This window comes from Pimephales promelas, chromosome 1 (assembly GCF_988280905.1).
Source record: "Pimephales promelas chromosome 1, fPimPro1.hap1.1, whole genome shotgun sequence".
NCBI lineage: Eukaryota > Metazoa > Chordata > Actinopteri > Cypriniformes > Leuciscidae > Pimephales > Pimephales promelas.
In genome coordinates, this window is record NC_142769.1 from 37199243 (window position 1) to 37222355 (window position 23113).

Below are 23113 nucleotides of genomic sequence, written 5' to 3' on the forward strand. Positions count from 1 at the left end.
CCCACTCTTCTCTTGAAACTTGCTGGGGCTGTATGTTTTTTTTGTGGGTCAGAGATTTATTTACATGACAGGGATAATATTGCTGCTCTTTTGTAGAGATCAAGATTCAAGGTCCATATTTGTTGTGTTTTGACTCATATTTGCCAGTCAGGGTTAATCCATGGGTTAGTTTTGTGGGCCAAGAATTTCAAATCTTGTGGGCCATGTCACTAGAAAGAATAGTTTCCCACTATGCATAGCCAGTTCGCTGTCTTTTGTTCATCGAATATCTTTCAGATTAAATTGAAATAGTCTTTGTCATCTGCATTTAATACATCTCGCCTTGCCTTGTAGAGAGAGATCGGCTGGTTTATGGTCGCAGTGCAGAAATGTTCAGAAATAAACATTTAGCCTACTTTAAAGGTCATGATACAGCTTTCTAATGAAAGTATTTTTTTTTAATCAGGTGAGGGGGCTGTCAGAGGGAAATGACTGCCAACAAGAGCTCCAAAACTGCACCGAGAGCAGGAGCGGCTAAAGATCCACAGGAAAGCTCAGACAGGTGAGAGTCATGATGATGAGTCAGCAGTTTTTATCCATTTTTTGTGCTTTTTCAGTTATTTACAGAAAGATATTGTTTGTGACTGTTGTGGTAAAACAGTAATAGACGTCTAACCAAACACCTTGTAAATGTTGAGTTTGCTTACATGATGGAATATCTTACATCTCGCAAGTTATTTTGGCAAGTACAACATGTAAACAAATTTAAGGTTATTTTGGCTAGAAGATAGCCGGACTATATCGGATCTATAGTTAACTGAGAAGGTGAAATGACAGCTAGGCCTATTGCTTGCTGGGCCCTTTCACAGCTAGGATACTATGTAATCCTACCTACTCTCTATATATATAGTATATAACTATAAAGATTTAAGAATTCTTCTAATAAGAATAGCAAAGGCCACACCACAACTTTAATGATAACAGCATAGAGGGGAACAATATTGTTGGAATCACTTACAGAATACATTTTTTCCAGCTGATTAAAAACATTGACAGCCAATCAGAATCTACATGCATTTAAAGAGCTTGACCATTAAAAGCAACAGGCTATATAACTGCAGTACACTCTTATAACGGAGAGAATGCTATCATCCATTGGCGTGGACTAATCCATCTAGATATCTTTATAGATTCCTTTCTTTGTGTGAACAGGGCTTAATAATACTAGTTTAATTTAGAACATATATATATATATTAGCTCTAAGATCGTGTTTTAATTAAAATCAATGTATCAGAAACAAATCTGGACCGTTGTTTTTGTAGCAATTCACATTTACGTGGAAAGAAGATTTTATTTTGTATACTCGTAGTTACATGTGCTAGATTTGACAACTCTATATAGTTGGCGTCCATTCCATATCTTGCCTAAATATTCATAGGAAACGCCTGCTTATGATAACCAAAACTTTTATCCATAATTGAGGAGATGCTGAAATAGACATATGAGTTCATTGATGCTTCATAGGCCAAACTGTTGTATACAAAGCTAAAGTAAACATCCTGGTTATATGAGTAAAAGCCAGGAAGTTGATTAGAAAAGAGTCTTTGTTCTATTTGTGGCCTTTGCTTAACTATGGAGCTTTGCAGTGGCTGTCAGAACAAGTGAAGAACGTCTTTGAAGAGTGCGAGTTACTTTCATAATTACATTTGAACACTCTCTTATGTCAGAAATATTGATCAAAGTAAATCGTGATTTATGCGAAGAAGTGTGTGGGGAAAATGATGGCATAGTTTTTGCTAGCCTCTCTTCCCAGACATGAATAATACAGCTTCAGCTTTAAATCACAAGTGTAGGAGAATGCTGAAGAAGCAGATTTATGTCAGTTGAGGGTGGCGGTAGGTAGGCCTTGCACTGAGAATATGCCCTTTTTATAGCAAAGATAATAGCTGAAAAAATAACTCAATCACAGATGAAATATCCACATTTTTGTGGGGGAGAACCCACTGGATCTGGGCTTGACATATTTCTTTTGAAGTGTGTTCCTGGAACCTCCAGTTTCACCATCCTGGCACAGCTTTCCAACAGGAAATGGCCTGTGGTTGACATTGCCCTCAAGACCCAGAAAGAGCCAAACCATCTCTGACATCCCACTAGGTCCATGTGTGGCCAGACCAGCTGGCTTCCCCAGAGCTGGCCTTGTTTTTACTGGCCTTGTCCAGCCTCTCAGAGAACCTCATCAGACCACAGACACAAACTCATGGCGAATTCAATGAAAGCATTCTCAAACTGATGCTTTTCTTCAAGCAAAGGATTTTACATGAGCCTAATACTGCAGTTATGAAAACAATAATTTATGTTTTTTTGGAGTCTTTGTCCAGACAGTTATGGAGACATATTTAGATATGCAGTGTTATTCTACAGAAAACATCTGATCAATGATTATATAACTTTAATTGTGCTGTAAACACCAGCCTTGATGCAAAAATTGTCCTCCTAAACAATATCCCTCATTTCCTTTTGGCGGATTTGACGTGTTCATCCCTCCCCTTTTGACTAGCCAGGATAAGACTATTTTTTTTCCTCCATTGTATCCATTGTAAAGGTTGAACCTAAAGAATCTGTTTTAACACACATTACAGTCAGACTCAAATATGACATTTTCCTCTCACCATTTCATGCAAAGAGGCCTACAGCTTTATCTTCAGAGGAAGTATTATGCCCTTTTCTTTAATACCTCTCTGAATCAGCTCTTTTGTGTACATGATTTTGAAATACAAGTTCATTATGCTAGTAAAGATGATTTAACACAACTGAAGATACCATAATATCATGAAAACCATGCTTTTTATGTTTAAAGCCATGCTTTCTGAAAAAAAAAACATACTAACCCCAAACTTTTGAACAGTAGTATATTTGTTTTTATATTTATATTAAATACTTGTTTTTTAATCATATTTGCCCTTCTCTACTGTAGTTGGTTATGTAGAATATAGTGGTTTTATTTTTGATAAAGTAAATTTGATTTTTTTAAAGTTAATGAACCTTTTGACCTTTGATTGGTATGTAAAATGAATTAGATTTTTTGAAAGTTGGGAACAACAGTTTGTCTGCTTGTAATATTTGGTGGTGCTGTATATTGTACTGTAAATGTGGGGGAATGACTGCAGACTGCAGGTGGCATGGTGTTTCTCTGCCCTTTTTCATGGGAATGGCGTTATGGTGTGTGGTTTTTGGTTGATCTGTCCCAACCTGCACCCTGGATCATACTCTTGGCTTCCTCCCAGCTTCAACTTGTTATTCTAACCACCGCTGTGACATCAGATCTGCCTGACTCAATTTCACTGAGGTGTGGGTCAAGTCGATTTCTAGTTCCTGGAAGCTCATGAGCGGCTTTAGATTTTTAGGTGGATGAGAAAGTGTTTGTGTGTCTGAGCAGACTGAAATGAGGTCAACAGGGTATTTAATATCATTGCTCAGGAGTGAGCAGTGTCTGATTGCTGAGTGAACAATCAGCCTGAGAATGATGAGGATGCTGAGGTTGACATGTAGGCAAAGAGAAACAAACAGTTGCTACAGAAGACAAACGTCTAAGAAACAAAATCTGAGGGTTAGTGAGGGTGAGTTAATTTATATCCCTAAAGTTTAATAGTTTCATTGTTTTTTTTTGTTTGGGAGGTCCATATAAATGTTCTTCAAAATGATTGTGTGGAATGATTTGTTATTCTGTTTACGTTGGCTTGATGTGAGTGACTCTATACTGCCAAATTTGTGGAAGGTTGCTCTTGTTCTTTCCCATATTACACAACTAACATTTCCTTTTATCTGAAATCCTTTTTAAAGTTCTCCTTTTGCATTACTTGTAGTATTAGTATAGTAGTTACGTGTTCTGATCATAACATATTTTGTAGTAATTAGTATTTTTTGTGTTCTTATTCATAGTAAGTGTTTGTGAGGATATAACATTCTTCTGTGCCAAGCATACTTTTTTTTTTAGGATGTCTTAATCTTTCTGCTGATTTACTTTTGTTTCAGGTGTCAGTCTGTGTCCTTACCTCCAATTCTTACCACTGGAAAAGAGCCAGGTTCGTCTCATCTCACTGGCAGTGAGGACACCAGTCAGCCAGGAAGGTACGCTAAAGCTGATGCTAAACTCTGGACCCAAAAGAACTGGAGCTGTAAGACTGCCAGCTTGAGAAGTGGCGCCTCTCTCCCCACTGACTTTGAATGTCAAAGCAGGTTCACCAAATCTAGGAGCATTAGCTGTCTGGACAAGAGGCTCGCCATCCATAAGCCATCAAGCAGCGATAACCAGGATCAGAAGGAGAACCAGCCACAACAGACCCCCCCTGTGGGGGATGGATTGAATACTGGACCCCTCAGCTGGAGTACTCTTTCAGTAGGACCTACCACCAAGTTTGGGCACAAGCGCACACTCTCACTTAGTTGTACTGGGACCTACCCCTCCTCCGTCGCCATACGCAAAAAGATCTCGGAATGGGAGGGTCGGAAGGCGGCTCTGCCTAGGATGAGCCTTTGCCTGGAGAAGAGGCCTGGAGGTGGGAGTGAGGGTTGCCCAAGTCTGCTGTCCTCACCCTGCAGCGAGAAGACCTTTGACTTTAAGGGTGTGAGGAGGATGAGCACAGCATTTTCTGAGTGCTCTTACCCTGAGACTGAGGAAGATGAGCATGTATCGGATCGAGAAGCTCCTGTAAGGTTCCAGAAAAGGCCTTCAAAGACAGAGTCCTCAGCGATTTTCCTCCGCACGCTGTCGGCACGCAAGGAGACCTCCGCCGTGCTCAGCCGCATTAAAAAAATTGAACAGGTATTAAAGGAAAGTCCCTCTTCGTCCCCACCACAGTATCTTAGCAATTGCTACGGCCTTGACAAGTCCAGACAGAAGTCTTTCACTATCAGTGGGATCGAGGACTTGGACAGCACTTGTGGCAGCAAGCGGAGCAGCATCTGTTCTGTGGCCACAGAACCTGAAGCTTCTCCAGGCTCTGATAGACTTTCTAAGCTCAAGCAGAGATTCAGCATCAGCTCTACCAGATCGGAGAGCCCAGAACTCCCTACTGCACAGGACTCTTCAGGAATTACAGTGAACCCTTTGCCCAAACCCAAACGAACATTTGAGTATGATGCCAACCGGAATCACCGAGGCTTGTTGCCTGGTAATGGACTACCTCCTACCACTGAATCTCCACCTCCACTTCCTTCCACCCCAGCACCTGCAATAATGAGAAATTCCAAGACGGATGAAAGCTTGCCTAAGAAGACTCAAGATAGGTGAGAAACATAATTATCTTCCACAGTGGATGAATGGCATGCCTGTCCATATAGTAGTATGTAGCTATTTAGCAGATTCATTTATCCAAAGAATCATGTAACAGATAGACAACGTATGTTACACAACGTAAAGGCACAATAGTGTTGGCTCAGGACTTGCTCCTTGTGAGGATCAAACGAACAACCTTGCATTTACTAGCTTTGATGCTTAAAGAGTAACTAAACACTTTTACTAAAGAGTACTAAGAGTAACTAAAACTAACTTTTTTAAGTTAATGATCTGTAAGAATGGATCTTTATTAATACCAGTCATTGATTCGAGTAACTTTTTTTGGCATTTGTTTATAAAGTGTTCTATTTCTACAATATATGGTGTAAAAACGTCTTAGTGCTGCCCTCTTCAGGTTGAACGGTGGCTACTGCAGTTGAATTTTCCTATTGGATGTTTGCGGTGGTACGTGACACAGCGGTTGTTGGTGACGTAGGCAAGTTCCATACAAAGAGATCTAGAGATCTGTCTCAGGTGCACGCCCCCCTCCGCTGGGCTCTGCCCACTTTTCCAGCATTTTCCAAATATTGCCAGTGGGTGGAGTCAGGCTCTGGCCAGGGGTTTAGTTACCCTTTAATAGGTATCTTAAACCTAGACAAAAGTTTAGGAGAATATTGAATTTCTTTACATTTTCCATTCAGTGCAAGCATACAGTCACCATGTGCTATATTCCAAGTCTTCAACCATATATTTCAGTTTGTTGTTGTCCTACATTGTTTTCCCGCGAAAATAAATGGCGTCACTGTCTAGGGGATGTGACGACGTGGGCGCTGTTGCACCTTTGGGCTCATGTGGACACGTCGAGTTTTAAACAAGGCTTTACGCTTTAACCAACTCAGCCACAGTAACAGCTCATTTTAGCCAGCTTTTACTACCCTGTTAGAAAAAATATATCGTTGCATAGTTTCACGTGGTTCTTCTCCCTTGCTGTATTGCTATGTGGGGAGAAATGTGCTGGTTATGTTTGTGAGACAATCAGCTGATTACTATTTTTATATTATATATTAAGACCCTTGATCCTCACTTGACTATGGCTTTGTAAACTTTATCCATGATGTGGTTTATAATGGACTGTGGTACAGAAACAGTGACAATGTTACACACTGTCTTGGCATACTCTGGCTATTCTCTGCTGTCTCAGACGACAATATGTTTGTCCTGTTTTAGCCACTGTAGCTTCTTCGAAAGGGAGGGGTGAGTAATGGGCTGAGCCCTTAGTGCAACTCGCAACCGAACTGCTAGATGTCGCTAAAAATCACACACTGCACCTTTAATTCTTGAGTGTAAATTTGAATGGAATTGGCCACATCGCACAGGAAGTTGAATTGGATTGACAGAAAGATGCATTCTGGGAAAAATTAAGTTCTATTGTCTATCGATCTGTTTGCAAGCAATGTAATTCAAATGTCCACTTAACCTTTAAAGCTGCCGTCGGCAACTATGTCTGATTGAGTGGACTTTGGCAACATTTTGAATGTTTACAATTACAACTCATATGGCCCTCCCCCACTATCAACGAATACCCTCCCACAGAGTTCGTGCTCGAGTGCGTGCGCACCAGGTTTTCTGTGAACGCGACCGTCTCATCAGCATTCATCAACACCATGGAATATTTGGAGGTATGCTGCCCTGGCTAATCTACCAATATATTGCAATTGCTAACGTCATTTATACTCTTAATGAGCTTACTTGGTTTGTTAGTGTTCCGCCATCCCTCTTCCTTACTGCGCGAACTTCAGGCGTGTGCATTTGATTGTAACGTGCGTGTGCCCGGTCTGTGATTGAGAGTCAGATCTCACACCCCCATGCGCTGATTTGACACAGTGAACAGGGAGCGCTGGATTTTTGCAAAACAAATAACACGCTCCAGATGGAGTTAGAAGCTCGTTTTTTTTCTAAAACCACTTTATTTATGTTGTTCTGTCTGATTATAGTGTCGATTTCACTGAATATGATCAAAAAAATGTTGCCGACGGCAGCTTTAATATTTGGTCACTCACTTCTATCCCAGACAGCCACATAATGTCAGCCCAGATCCGGGCCACATCTGGTACATGTAGATTCAAAATGGCCCAGATGTGGGTCGTATCTGGGCCGACACTATTGCTGTCTGGGTGCGATAGAAAATAGCTGATTAGCCAGCCGATAGCTGGAGTAGATTAACAAATGAGCTATGTTACAAATCGTTAGCAACCCAAACGTTAGCAACCCAAACTCAAAGCGTTAGAAACCCAAACTTAAAGCATGCAGAGATGGAGATATCCGAGACGCTCCACGCTTATAAATGAAAACCACCAACTGCATCCGACTTTTTGCTTTCCCAAATGCACGTTATTGGACACCTAAACAAACAGCACATGCAGAGACTGAGTTTGCGTGGAGCACCGTTTACCGTAAACGGTGCTGAGGTAATTTTAACATGTAATATGCACACATGTAAATAATTAAAGCCTTGAGCTATTTAACTTAATCACAGCCTTGTGATTTCACAATACTATTATGCACGAGCACTAACAACACTATTGTAAATGGTTTTAAATATATCTCGTAGCTTTAGAAAACGGTATAATAATCATAATAATGTGGTTCACGCCACTTCTGGTATTTTGCCGGTTACTCGACACGGGTAAATTGCAATTGAGTTTTTTTTTTTTTTTTAATCGAGTACTTGATTTAAATCGAGGAATTGTTACAGAAATAAAGTCAATATCACTTAGGCAATGAAAGGTTTGGAAATGCTTGCTGAGTAAATAATGAGAGAATTTTCATTTTTAGGTGAAGTATTATTTAAAACACCAGGCATAGCTTTTTCATTGGTGCAACTTTTTGGTTGTCTACAGTACATTGCTCCATGTTGTTGTAGTACATGTCATAGTACTGTTTTATAGAGATTTTTCATATTTAAAAGTGTCTAATATCTAGATATAAACCTCCAATAAGTTAAAATTAAAGACTAGACAGAAAGAGTTGTGTTGGAGAAAGAATGTAACATGTCAGAAAATGACTGAGTGAGAAGCACTGAATTTGTGTACTTCCACTTAGTCGGTTCCCCCACAAACAAGAGATCATTTATTTTTCTTGGATAATGAAGTGTATAAAACTTGTCCCAAGAATTTTGAAAAGGATAAGGACCACAGGCCAAGCATTTGTTTTGTTGATATAGCTCTGGACTTTGAATTATTGGCTTTTGTTTCTGACTTCATAGTCTCTCACAGTGAATTGGCCTCTACAGTTTCACAGATTCTTATGTTACAAATCAAGTAAGCAAAATGAAATGGCCTGTCAGGCATTTGATGGCAAGCAGAGATCAACTTGGAGATGCTAGTTTTTTCTCAGGGTTTCATAATTTTACCATATTAGGTGAATTTGTTGCTTTTTCAAATGTTACACAATTGTTCTGTGAATGGCACACATCATCTTTTTCACTTCTTTTATCTTCACATTTAGATTCCAACTGATACTGCTGAAATAGTAAATGCTTCTTAATGTTTCCAAATTTAGTTCAGAAGTCCAAAAATAGCATGAGCAATAACTTCAACAGTTCCATAAAACACTTTTGAGTTCATTTTTAAAAACCCACTAGTAAAATACAGAAGATTTAAATGTTTTTGGAGGTTCAAAGACCTCAGAGACGTTGCTTCATCTCCTCTTGTTAAGTTGTTCTAACACTGTTTCATGGTGCTGCTTTTTTGAGGGCTCTCATGTTGTTTATAGCTCATATTCCTCATGGCCTTGTGAATGATCTTTGGCACAAGGATTGTTTAGCCCAGTTACTGGGTATGGAGAGCTGCCAGGTTCTCGTGATGGAGAACGTCTAGGTTACTTTAACCCTCATTCCCTGAAGGAGGGAATGGAGGCGTTACGTCGGACTGACGTCATGGGGTCTCGCCTAGGAGCCCAATCACCTCCAACTGGTTAGAAATGAGCCAATGAATGGACATTGACCAGTGAGATATGCATGCCGAGTCACACCTATCCGTACGGGTTTTAATATGAGTGGCATTACTCACTTCATTCATGTTTTGCTGAGGAGCCGAGACAGGGATCCTGGCCATTCAGCGGTGCTTCAGGGCTGTGGCAGGGGGTGTTTATCATCTCCATTCCCTCCTTCAGGGAATTGGGGTTACATTAGAAATTAGAGGTGTAACGATAACTGTACGTGTAAATGTATGATTCTGAAGCTGAAAAGCATTTCTAATTAATTGAAATCATCAAACTTTGAATTATTTACAGTTTAACAAAAATAAAATTTTTAGGGCCCTATGAAAAACCAAACTTTTATTTTTTGACGGTTTGCTGTGGAGATCTTTGAGTTTCTGTGTTTATTGTATGACGATAGCTTTTCTCAGTTTAAGCATTAAAAAGCTCTTGAAGTGATTAAGTGACTCTGGAGATGATGTTTATGCAATCATGTCCTGATGCGGCTGTGGCTGAAAACAGCGCAAGTGTCACTCGTGCTCCTATGTGTGTGTGTGTGTGTGTGTGTGTCTGTCTGTCTGGTAAATGAAATCACGCGTTAGAGGCATTAATTTAGAGACACGCAGGATTCATATTTAAATAGTCTTTTTGCAGTTTGAAATTAGATTTGATTTGTACTTACCTGCTTTTTATTAATTCATCAAAAAGTAAAGTATATTCATCAAATATAACGCATTTCAAAATGAAATTATTTTATCTGAAAATCAGTTTTGAAAATGGCCAATACCAATAACCATGAATGCTTAATATCGGCAATAATCGGTTGACCCCTAGTTTTGGGCTCCCAGGTAAGACCCCATGAGGCAGTCCAACATAACGTTGAACGTGACTGACTGAATGGGAACCTCATGTACAGGAGCATTTCTACTGCTCTACAATTGAGTCCATGTTTGACATTCCTGTGGCTGGTCCAGAGTCATCTGTTTAGAGGCCAAAGGCAAGCAATTTGATTGTGTCATGTCAAACTGCTAATTTGGGGTTGCAACTTTTCGTTAGCTTTCCAACCATGTTATTGTGTGTATATTTTCATGCAAATACGTTTTGGCTTCTTTTACATAAACAATAAATACTATCCGATCAGAGGCGGGAACTTTATAAGTCATGTTTATTCAAGCATGTTGTTCAATCCTCTCTTGTTGCTTATCATTTTAATTGGTGTCTTCCAGAAAAACTGTTGAGCGATTGGAAACATTTAAGATCTTCATAAGTGAAAGATGCTTTCCTCTTCTCAGGTGGTCTGGCCTGAATGTGATCATCCAAATGGAAGATGTTTGCCTTAAGCCAAGCCAACAGAACTAGTATGGTTCATCAAAAGTTATATCCAAAGCTGTGATTTATTTATTTCTTTATCTCTGTTTGTTTCCAGAGAATCGTGTGAGTCAGAAGATGCTGTCAGTGTGCCTTCCTCATACCCCTCCTTACCCACAGAGAATGGCACAGAGAACCACAGTCGGATCAGCTCCAAGAGCACACTCGAGGAGAATGCATACGAGGACATAGTGGGTAAGAACCGCCAACAGTTGGCGATAGATGCTACTTACTCCCTTTTGATTGTGTGCTAAAGTTTTAACAAGCTACGGTTACAAGGAGGACACCTTTTGTTCATTTGGGATGAATTCATTGAATGAATCCGATGGTAGTGTTTACTTCACAAGCTTTGAATCGGAATTGTATTTTTTTTTTTTTTTTACAATTTACAAATTTACAATTTCCTGCTGTTTGCGCAATTCTCCTAAATTGCTTCTTTTCTTTGATTTCGGGTCCTAATTAGGAGATGACAAGCACATGAACAGTTGTGCCATGCAGCTTATATTTATAAAGCAGTAAAAATGTCCCTTCCCGCACCCGTCTGTGAATGAGAGTCTGTAACAAGGACTAGGGAGAAGTTTACATGTCTCTCAATCGGTTTGCAAAAGTTAAACCGCCCCATATAATTCGAATGAAATTTTAAGTGGAATTGGCCATGGCCTTTTCCAATTGGCCATGGCAATTCATTCCAATTGACTTGGTTACATGTGACTTTTTTATTCCGACTGTGCTAGTTGTCCGATTACAATCAGGGTCCATGTAAACACAGCTACTGATGAATATGAAAATGGCTTCGGAAGACTTTTTATTATTTAGAGATATTTAATTTTATAATGGTCAGGGATGTGATTTTTGTGGATTAATTCGGAATTCTGGTCATTTCAGCCTAAAATAATGACCCACGTGAATCATGCTGATCAGTAATAAAAATAAAATCATGGGTGATGGGGGGTGTTTGGAATTTTTGGGAAAGTCATTGTAATTTATTTCAAAATATTTATATAATAGAATATGTTTAGATGATAATATTAGTTTAACAAACTACAATACTTAACGTTTATTCGATCCATCTGACTACGACATTTCCATCAGATTTCGCTTTGCAGCGTTGAGCATTTAAACCAATCGCACGTTTCCGTTGAGTTTATGAGCGTGAGGACCTATAAGAAAGGTCATCGCTGAAACAAATAGTTTTCTTTACAGAACTACAGAACAGTTATCACCCTTACATTTTCCCCAAAGATAAGTTAAGACGTCCTGTTTTGTATTACTAGAAATAAATTATAGCTGTTAAATATATTTTCATATGTGTCACAGTTCCGCCCCATGATCCCTAACCCCACCCCTAATCCTACCCATCTCCATCCCTTAGAACTGGATCCAGCTCCGCCCCCTGGATCTTGTGTACTGCAATGAGGTGCTATTGACAGTTCCTGGTAGTTCATGCAGTAAATGGCTGATTCAGGTGTTTAAAAGCTAAAAAGTGCTTTACACTGACTCTTAAAAAAAATGTCCTGCTTTTTTTTCACTTGCACAATCACATCCTTGAATGGCATAAAAATATTTCTTTTATATTTATAGTTTTATTTTTAATTAAAATATTTAATGTATTTTATAAAAACACTGTATGTGTTTATATATATATATATATATTAAAGATATTAATAATTAATCAAATATTTGTTTATATTATTTAAATTTCATATATTTCAAATAATTTATATAATAACTAGAACATGTCTAATTACAAGAAATAACAAAACAATTTATTTATATAATAATGTATTTGTTTATATAATGTATAAATTATGTTTTTACATAATGTATATATTTTGTTCCCTTTCATATCTATCCTTTTATATTTTCAATTAAAAACCATTGTTTTTTTTTGCTGATTTTGCACTCTTCACATAAGCCCTGGTTAAATTCCCTTTTTTGTCTACTGAAGGTGATGAAGTACTGGCATGTGGCGCTGGCTGATTTTATGTGCTAAATTCCTTCCTGGCAGGAAATAGTCTGTGTGCACTAATGCTCAGACCCTGAGGGGGTTGACATTGTTACAACGTTCATGGGTCTTGCCCTGTGGCCAGACTGTAAATCTCTGTCTTGCTATTGCTGATGAGGCTAGGGCATCAGGTCCTGTAAAGAAGAAGTCTGGTTAAATAAGTCTCCAGTTGGCAAATGAATTGAAGAAGTCAGAGTTTGGTAGGCTTGACGTTTATATGTCATATTGTTAGTTCTACAGCCAGTAATACCGCCTTTGCTGCATGTTGTTCTTGAAATGATGATAGCGACTGGGTGCATCAGTGGTGGTGCATCAGTTTCTGTGGGTGACTCTCAGCCTTTTCCCCATGACAACGGTTCCATTGTTCCAGCGAACACCTCGGGTGTGGGATGAAGCATTGCGGCTGCACATTTTTTACGAATGCTGATTAGTTCCAGCTCTAACCACTGAACTGGGGATTGGTGTAACAGAGTCTGACAGAGGCATCTAAGGGTGGTCTCCAGAAGCACTGGGCTGTGGTTAGCACATCAGTCTGTTTTCTCAGGCTGTCACTAAATAACCCAAGGTTTCTGTCCTGTTTCCTACAAAAATATCACAACGTTTAAAACGTAAACAGTATTCATGGTATATATGTTAGCCTGCAAGGTTCCTTTTAGGTTTAACTTTTGGGGGTTTTGGCACAGAGCCTGTCTGGTCTGGTGGCAGTTATGACATATCCCCCATATGCAATGCACATTAGTATAGAGATAATGGATTGGCCAAATATCTCCAGATGGCTGGGTCATATTACATTTACAAAGAGATAAATCTCTTGTAAGGAAACATATTTATGCCACAATGATATACAGTCCCCAACAAAGGCTACTTTCTTCCAATAGTCCTTAAAGGGATAGTTTACCCAAAAATGAAAATTCTGAAAGTAATTACTCACTCTCATGTTGTTCCAACCCCATAAGACTTTCGTTCATCTTCGGAATACAAATTAAGATATTTTTGATTACATTTGAGAGCTGGATCATTCATTCGAATATCTCACGTATCATTACATTTACCTCAGGCATTTAGTGTCAACAGCAGGTTAGTTCGCTCGAGAGTAACTATTCATTATATTTACTTTTCACTTGTCATGAAAACAAGTTATGACAGCCACTGTGTAAATGATAATATTTCAAAAGTCAATTGGAGTAGAATATTTACTTTATAATTCGATTTAGAAGTTATTGCTAAACCTGCCTTATGTACGATTTACAGTACGTTTTTTTTTTTTTTTGAGTGTTAATCATTATATCTAAAAAATAAATAGCAACTCAATTTAATAATTTAGGCTCTGTTGTTAATTGTAACCTTTAAACGGTTAGTTCACCCAAAAATGAAAATTAAGTCATTAATTACTCACCCCCATGCTGTACCAACCCCGTAAGACCTTCGTTCATCTTCGGAACACAAATAAAGATATTTTTGATTGAATCTGAGAGCTAGATCAGTCCTACATAGACTGCCTAAGGGACTGGCTCTTGACGGCCCATAAAGTCATTAAAGAAAAGGTTTAAATATTCCATGTGCCTACAGCGGCTCAATTATAAGGTTATCAAGCGACGAGACTACTTTTTGTGCGAAAAAAACATAAATAACATTTATTCATTTATTCCACTATTCCATTACTTCTTTATGGGCGCATGCGCGAGAACTGAGACGAGGACGTTCTCATTCGTCTACTTCTTGTTACCGTCTGCTCACCGCTTAGGAGTTTTACCGCCCCCTACCGCGATTCCGCGTGTACTGACAAGCTGAGCATTAAATAAGCTTAGACTTCGCCAAATTGCATGAGGTATCATTGCGATTATTTGTGCAGCCCTAATTTAAACATACACGTTTGTTTAAAAAAAACTGTTTCATAAAAAAAAGCAAGAAAAAGCAACCCACACACCCCGCTGTACCGAACCCTGACTTCAGTACCTATGTGCGTAGCGAACCGTCATGTTTGTGTAGTGTACCGTTACACCCCTAGCCTTTACTGAGGGTCTTATAAGGAGTCATATTGCTGTGTGTGATCGTTTTTGAATAGACTATCTTTCATTCCTATTTTTTGGATTTTTTCTGCTTGTTTACACGCCACAAAACCATTTCATGTGATGGTCATTCCTCATTTCACATGACTGCATGGTGTTCTTCGGAAGACCGCAAAATGGTCATAAAATGGTTGCGTCTGTTGCTTTTATTGGTAGTCTGATACTGACATTGTGTACTGCTCAGTAACTCAAGCACTCAACGTCCTCTCCTTTGAAAATCCTATTGTGTAAACAGAGGCAGTGTGTTTTGGTTAGGGGTGCCCGCTTTCTCTCTTCTTTTGTCTGTGTTTTGTGGAGAATGATTAGTACCCTCCTGTATGTGAGTGGTCAGGAAGGCATATCATTTCTCCAGCATGCTGTCATTACATTACTTTGTTTGAGAGACTCTCAGAGCACTCTGGGCAATATCTGGCCTGTCATTGTGCCTCTCAGCCATAATGGCACTAGGGCAAATCTCAGCAGTACATCTCATGAGGTCAGGCTGTAGTTTGTTGTTTGTGTGCTAGTTATTTGCCCTCTCTCAAGCTATTCACACGAAGTTGCACTATGATTATTATGCTCAAGTTCACTTAGTAGCACTAGCACTTCTGACATGTCATGCATTTTCTTTCTTGCGAAAGTGTTGTTAATATGTACAGCATATTACAAAAATGGTTGCAGAAGGGATAATGTTTTCTTCTCCAAAATCCTAGATGAACTGAACAGATCTGATGGCTATCTTCTGTAGAGCACCTGGAGCTGTATTACAGAAACGTCCTATCTTAGACTTAAGTTATACTCTACCAAGAGCAGGTTTCTAACTGAAATCAGCATGATTATGACACAGATGTTCTAGGTTAGGATGTTAGTGTTAAATGGCCCCTTTTGTGGATCTAGTGGAGGGAAACAGGTAGAAAGATGTTAAATCAATGTGTTACAAAAAGAAAAACAGATACAAATTGAAAAAGGCAATGTTTTGTTTGGGATGTGCACAACTCCTATTACATCATATTCAGCTTGCGCTTGGGTCGACGAAGCAAGAAAAAAAAAAAAAAAACGTCCCCGCATGGCACAAGCCATTTAAATGAATGAGTTTCATAGCGCAGCGCCGCGTCGCGCATGCCACGTCCTGTTGAATTGTTTTTTTCAATTTTTGTCCTGCCAAAAATTGACGTTGGTAAAATGGGTTTGCATGAATGCTGTTAATAACACGTTTAACTGACAGCCCTAATATATATATATATATATATATATATATATATACAGTGGTATGAATAAGTTTTGGCACCCATGCTAAAGTTGCCTAAAAAGAGGAATAAAAAAATCATCTTTTGGATATTGATCTTAATGTCTTAATTAGAAAAATGAGGAAAACTCCAACCTTTAAGGACACAAATTTTCTTTGTGAATGAATAATGTATCATAAATAAATAAATGTTTTTCCTAAAAATACAGGGTGCATAAGTCAGGGCACCCCTATGTTAAATTCCCATAGAGTCAGGCAGATTTTTATTTTTAAAAGCCAGTTATTTCATGGATCCAGGATAATATGCATCCTGATAAAGTTCCCTTGGCCTTTGGAATTAAAATATCTCCACATCATCACACACCTTCCACCACACCTAGAGATTGGCATGGGGTACTTTCCATAAGATCATCTTTCAATGCAAATCAAACCAGCTATTAGGCTAACTGAAGTAAAACCATGCCAATCTCTATGGTGTGGTGGAAGGTGTGTGATGATGTGGGGATATTTTAATTCCAAAGGCCAAGGGAACTTTATCAGGATGCATATTATCCTGGATCCATGAAATAACTGGCTTTTAAAAATAAAAATCTGCCTGACTCTATGGGAATTTAACATAGGGGTGCCCTGACTTATGCACCCTGTATTTTAAGGAAAAACATTTATTTATTTATGATACATTATTCATTCACAAAGAAAATGTGTGTCCTTAAAGGTTGGAGTTTTCCTCATTTTTCTAATTAAGGCATTAAGATCAATATCCAAAAGATGATTTTTTTATTCCTCTTTTTAGGCAACTTTAGCATGGGTGCCAAAACTTATTCATACCACTGTATATATATATATTAATACATTTTTTTGCTACTATATATATATATATATATATATATATATATATATATATAAAAAGTAGCAACATTTAAAGAGATGAATGATTTATTCAGCAAGGATGCATTAGGTTGATCAAAAGTTAAAGACATTTACAATATTACAAAATATTTCTATTTCAAATGCTGTTCTTTCCATTCATCAAAAAATCCTGGAATGTATCATGGTTTCCACAAACATATTAAACATCACAAGTGTTTTCAACATTGATAGTGTATGTACAGTATATGTAATAATGGTATGCTTCCACGTTAGAGTTGAAACCTCTTGCAGACCCTATTCAGGTCACCCTGTCCTCGCTTCTTGCCGCCTATCAGTCTGGCTAAGGTTCTTGAAGGGGAAAGCAACATTTTATTTATATCATTAGGTGAGCAAGTGATCCACCCTTTTACATGAGAAAACATGTTAGTAAAATGAGAAATCATCCTCAACACCCTTGGTCAAAGAAGCTGGATTCAAAATATTTATAATGTTTTTTGTTGTTATGGAGTCAGACTAGGGTTCTGGACTGTCTGCATTCTCTTATCTTGACTCATCTCTGGCCCTAATTTCAGGAGACAGAGTGCTGTCCAAAGGCTTATGTCCAACAGAAACTGTTTTTGGAGACAATGCACTTGAGTTTCAAGCACGGCAACAGTAAACCTCCATGAATAATCCTTTCCCACCACTTAATAGCTGCCCCGTTAGGTGCCTCCGGCGGCTCCTTTTCATTATCATCTTCCACTGCTTTCCATAACCTCTGCCCACCCTTTCCCTATCAGTTTGCCTCTTTCCCACTCACTCCTTAAGAAGACATGTTACCTCGCTACCTTTTAAGTTGGCTCTCGGGCAGCTGGTGTTTGGTTTTAGTCTGAGTCGTGCTCTCTCTCTCTCTCCTCTGCTCTTCTACAAACAGAGAAAGAGAATCCATATGAGGATGTTGATCCATTGAGGAGATGTCTGGCCAGAAATTCCCGCCTGTTACCCGAGAGGTCTCGGGACTCACTCAACAGACTATGGACCTCCCAGGACAGGAAGTCCATTACATCTCCCCAGGTAGTTTCCTTGGCTGTGTAAGATATTGATGATAGCACCTGCTTTTCAATATGATTTTTATTTAAAATCAATGCTCTGTATTATTAATGCATTAATTCACCATATTATTAGTCATTTTAGTAATAATATGCTGCAACATAATGTACTGAATTTTATGCAGTGTACAAATATCGAATTTACTCTATCTATCTGTTCCTTTTAGTTAATCTACACGTTTCATTTCTTATCAACTTCCCTCTCACCAGCTGCCCTCTAAACCTAGTAGTCAGTCTCTGCGGCTGCCAGTTCCTGCTGACAGGAAGAGCCAGCGCCCATCCCGCTTGTCTAAGAGGCACAGCCATGATGACATGCTGCTGCTGCCTCAGCTGGGCATGCCTTCCTCCCCCTGTGGCCTATTAGATGACAGCCTGAACCCCACCACCGATACCTTGGCCTCCCACAGGCTGAAACGAGTCCCCAAGGTAAAAAATGAGTGTAGAATGGAGTGAAATGTGCGAAATGAAATGTGAAATGATTTGAATCATAATTCATTATGCTTTCCCTAAGGCAGAGATTCCCAAATTTATTTTGTCAGCCAAACCCCTTTGACATACTGTACAATATTTACTTGAAGTAACTGAGATTTTAAGTTAATATATTAATGATTTAACAACTTTCGCTTGTTCACGGTTCACAAAAAAGGCTACATGACATTCAAGTAAAGGGCGAGGAACGAAAGGCGTCGCTATGACGACCGGGTACTATTTGTGGTGGTATTTTCTGCAATGGAAAACAGAGCGAAACGCGAACCAAGGCGAGCCTAGTCGATTCGAGTCCAGTCGAGCTGGTACTGGTAATGGAAAAGCGCCATTAGTGTTACTATTATACCGCTGGTACTAGCAAAAAACTCAAATGAATAGACTATTTCATTTATGTATTTCTATGTCTGCAGCAGTCAGGTGGTAATTTTGAAATTTGTTTGCATTCATTATTATTGTAATCAGGGCCTGAAGTTAATTTTTTCGGCCACCGGCCACTGTGGCAGGTGGATTTAAAAATTCACCTGCCAAAGAGACTTTTTACCAGCCATTTTTTTTTGTGCCTCATAAACGTAAAAAAAAAAAAAAAAAAAAAACAGGAATTTCACAATATTGTTCTTTAACTTGTAAGAATACACATTTAAGTGCTGTCAAGTAATAATAACTCTAATAACATACATTTTAAAAAAAAAAATCTTTTTATTCCTTGATTTTGACAGACACACACACACACACAACATATATAGTATAGGCTATAATATATACTCAACAGATAGACCTACCGCAGCTCGTAAACAAATCACACGCGGCTGTGTTGATGGCGGATTTAGTCACGTAGGTCTTACTCTTAACAGCTTTTAGTTACAGCATTCAGGAACGGTTAAATATGAACTAAATTGATACTGTTATTACTGATAAAATTACCGGGTACCGGACATTTTCTCACCGGTTCCCAACTCCCAACATACACATTGCACACGCACACACATCTGTGCAACTGTCATTGTACTTTAACCTACAACAGCGACGCGTTACATTATCTCATCCCATCTCACCAACAGTTTAATACTCGCACACGTAGTCAGAAAAAGAGCCTCATCTTCTTTCTGATCGCATGAACGTTACGAAACAACAGTCGCTGTCATAAATCAGCCGCTCACGAACCTTGCCATTGCCGCCGATTGTTCACTTTGTATTAAAATGTCTTCTTTACTTTTCTTTTTCTCATCCTCATCTTTTTGTTGGCTGTTTTGTTTCAGCTGGCCTCTTTACCCCAGTAATGTGCCGCCACATTTTAGCTAAAGTCAAACGCAAGAGCGGACTTCGTTGAAATGTAAAAATCCTATGAATCACTCACAATTCTCATTGGCTACCTGCCAATGTGGCAGGTAGATTGACAGTGTTACCCGCCAATAGCAAAATTCACCAGCATTTGGCAGGTGGTCGGGTGTTAATTTCAGGCCCTGATTGTAATGTTATGTGCTTTGAGATATGAGGTAATTTAAGGCCACTTTGCATACTCCGCTGTATGTGTTCATGTGTTTTGGAGGAGGCTGAAGGGAGGGTGGGATCTCATGCTTTTAAAGCTAGCTTGCTAGCTATTGCTAGCTTCTCCAAAATTGCCTAACCTACCTTTAAGAGTTAAAGTTGGCTCAACAGAACTACAACACACCCATCAGCCTTACAGCTACTTTCTCCACTGCTCATGTTTTTTGGTTTTTTTTTTGTAGGGAACCAAACACAATTTTAATGCCCATAAAAAGAAAGTTTAAAAAGAAAAGCAAAAAGCATTGACTATGTTTTTTTTGTGTTTTGTTATTTTGCTGAAGTTCACACATCACGCTCAAGAAAAATGCCCTGAAGGACTGATTCAGTTTCACTGTTTTTCCCTTTCCAGTGTCTTTCCAGTGGTTTTAAGGAGCTCATTGATGGCTAAAATCAATATATTTTCCATCTGGACACATCAGCCTCTTAAAATATTATTTGCAAAACTTAATAACGTTCCAGGGTAAATGTGTACATAAGGGGCAGCTTGAAAATCTTTTTCAGTTTGTTAAAATGCATTTTCTTCCTATCAGGTGGTGCAAAGAATAAACTCTATCTACTGTACAAAAAGAGGCAAGAAGAGACTAAAGAAGCTTTCACTTTCAAACATAGAAACTGCGTCTCTAAGAGGTAAAAATTTTACCATGATGTAAGCTCTCAGAGTGTGCTCCAGTTCTTGTCCAGACAAAAAAAAAGTTGTCAGTTGACGCCTCAACATCAAACATCTTTTCTCTGTTTGTAGATGACAACAGTGAGAGTGAAAGTGACTCTGATGACAGGTTCAAAGGTGAGGGATCAGCACATACAGTATGTCTGAGAAGGCAGTGTGTTTGAGTTGAGCGCTGCTCAGAGACTCCTTTGAGCAAATAACATTAAATCACATGACCCTGTGATTTGTCTCAAGTAAATGTCAAACCTGAGCAGTGTTATTTTATTTATTTCTATACTAATTTAGATTTTATTCATATTTTGAGTTGGCTTTTTATATATTTTATTTTTTTCATTTTAATTTTTGTTGTAATTTTTAGTAACTTTATTTGCTTTTATTATTTGTATTAGTTTTTGCTTTATTTCAATTATCGGAAATTATTTTTTTATTAGTTGTAGTTTCAGTCAACTTTATATGAGAATGAGCTCCACACATGGTCTGTTAAGATTAGAAATCTCAAAAAAAAAAAAAAAAGATCTTATTACCAGACTGTTATTTTATGATAAATATGTAAGTGTGTTTTACATGAAAATCTTATTGAAAATCACCATGTACACACAATATGCAAACTTTGTACAATATTTCTTACACAGCCCACACTCAGAGGTTACTGAAGCTGCAGTCTATGCTGCGAAGTGCACCCAGTTACAGGACGCTGGAGCTGCAGCTGATCGAATGGCAGGAAAGGGAGCTCTTTGAGTACTTTGTGGTGGTCTCCCTGAAGAAAAAGACCACCAAAAACTCATATACTCCCGAAGTCACCTACCAGTTCCCCAAGGTGAATATTTTCTGTAAAAAAAGGGGCGATACTATGTTTGTTTTACATTTGCACAACATCTGATGCCTATCTACGTGTAGCTAAAGAGTAATATACATCAGTGATATTTATTAGCCTCCTTTAGATAGAGTTGCTATCCAACAGTTCTTGATGAAGCCTTGATGTAGAATTTTATATAATCCTCCTTACTGCTTTCTTAATGTCATTTATATTGAGTGTTTTTTATTTAGATGGTGGGATGTGTTTTTTTTGGGATATTTGAGAACAGATTTGTACACTACTTCTCAAGAGTTTAGGGTCAGTAAGGTTTCAAAGAGATTATTGCTTTTATTCATTAATATTTTTAACTAAGATTCTTGAAAAAAGCAATGGATTACTTTCATTATTACTTTTATCAAAGAAATGTATCAGTTTCCACAAAAATATCAACCAGCATAATAATAAGATATGTTTCTTGAGCACCAAATCAACATATTAGACTGAAATCTAAAGGATCATGTGACGTGACACCGAAGAGTAATGACTGCTTTGAATAAATTACATTTTAAAAGATATCCAGAAACACTTTACTTAAAGCCTTTACCTATTGTAAGGTATTCATAAAGTACAGTATAATGTTTCTATACACGTATATGTGTTGCATACAATAATATACATTATATCTTTTGATAAATAATTGTAACCAAAGTTAAAATGCATTATAATATTTGCAAGATTCCATGGTACACCGGATATTGGTTGTTTGTCATGTCCTTTAATGTACTATACTTTTTAAAAGCATAACATAATTATTATAATGTATTATAGCTGTGGTTTTAATTATTCATTACGAGGCAAAATGAATGCACTTTTCTAATGCATTATATATAAGGCTTTAAGAAAAGGGGGAAAAAAGGGGAAAAAAAGTGCTACCAGTTATTCAAATATAAAGCAATTATTTAAATAGTTTTATTTAAATAACTTTTGAATGGTAGTTATGTATGCCATTAAATGCATCAGAGACAGTGTTGAAAATCCAGATGCTTTGAGCTCTTATCGTCGGGATGTATTGACAATAAGTGGTGTAAGCAGGAAATCGTTGCCATGGCAACCATGTTTGGTTACAGAGATAGGTTTTTAATTAGCTGAGATCTGCTTCAGTGATTGTTTTCTCTTGAGAGGCTGAAATATGTTGACATTCTGCCCAACAGAGGGTCAACCCCGTCATTGTGCTTTTAAACTAGAACAAAGGGCAGATGGTGGCATGGGTGGTGGTAGGAGCGGGGGATTGACCCCTTGTGGGGTGGGAAAATATTCTGTACGTACTTGACATAGTAATGAAGGTCTGAAGGGATGTTATAAAGAGGCTGTGTAAATATATTAGATGGATTTCTTATCAGGTCTTTTCATCTAACCCTCACAGTTAGAGAGACTCACCAAGCAGATGAGGGAAGCTGAACAGAGACTCAAGGCTATCCCACAATTCTGCTTCCCAGATGCCAAAGACTGGAGCCCTGTGTCTGAATACAACAGGTATCACTGTTTCCTTGTATGGATGGATGCACTGATATGAATAAGCTGTTAATTGCTATAATCACATTGTGTTATGCAGTATGAATTATGGATAACTATTAATGATGAGAAATGGTGGCATTACTGTACATTTAAGCCAAAAAAAAAAGCTACCTTTAAGAACAATTTTAGAGATTTACTCTTACTCTTTAGATCATTTACTCTTCATTAAGCTACATTATGAACATT

At 38.2% G+C, this 23113-nt stretch overlaps 1 protein-coding gene across 2 annotated transcripts in view; it reads left to right on the forward strand.

Annotated features, from left to right (window-relative positions):
• Positions 1-23113, forward strand: part of dennd2b (DENN domain containing 2B) — a 61683-nt gene that overhangs the window by 20275 nt on the left and 18295 nt on the right. For both annotated transcript variants that reach the window (XM_039662813.2, XM_039662812.2), the window contains exons 2-10: positions 446-541; positions 4013-5266; positions 10660-10796; positions 17684-17823; positions 18069-18284; positions 20420-20516; positions 20629-20673; positions 21189-21373; positions 22776-22885. In XM_039662813.2, coding sequence (XP_039518747.1) covers positions 468-541; positions 4013-5266; positions 10660-10796; positions 17684-17823; positions 18069-18284; positions 20420-20516; positions 20629-20673; positions 21189-21373; positions 22776-22885 — 2258 coding nt within the window. In that variant the 5' untranslated portion in view covers positions 446-467. The remainder of the gene's footprint in view (positions 1-445; positions 542-4012; positions 5267-10659; positions 10797-17683; positions 17824-18068; positions 18285-20419; positions 20517-20628; positions 20674-21188; positions 21374-22775; positions 22886-23113) is intronic.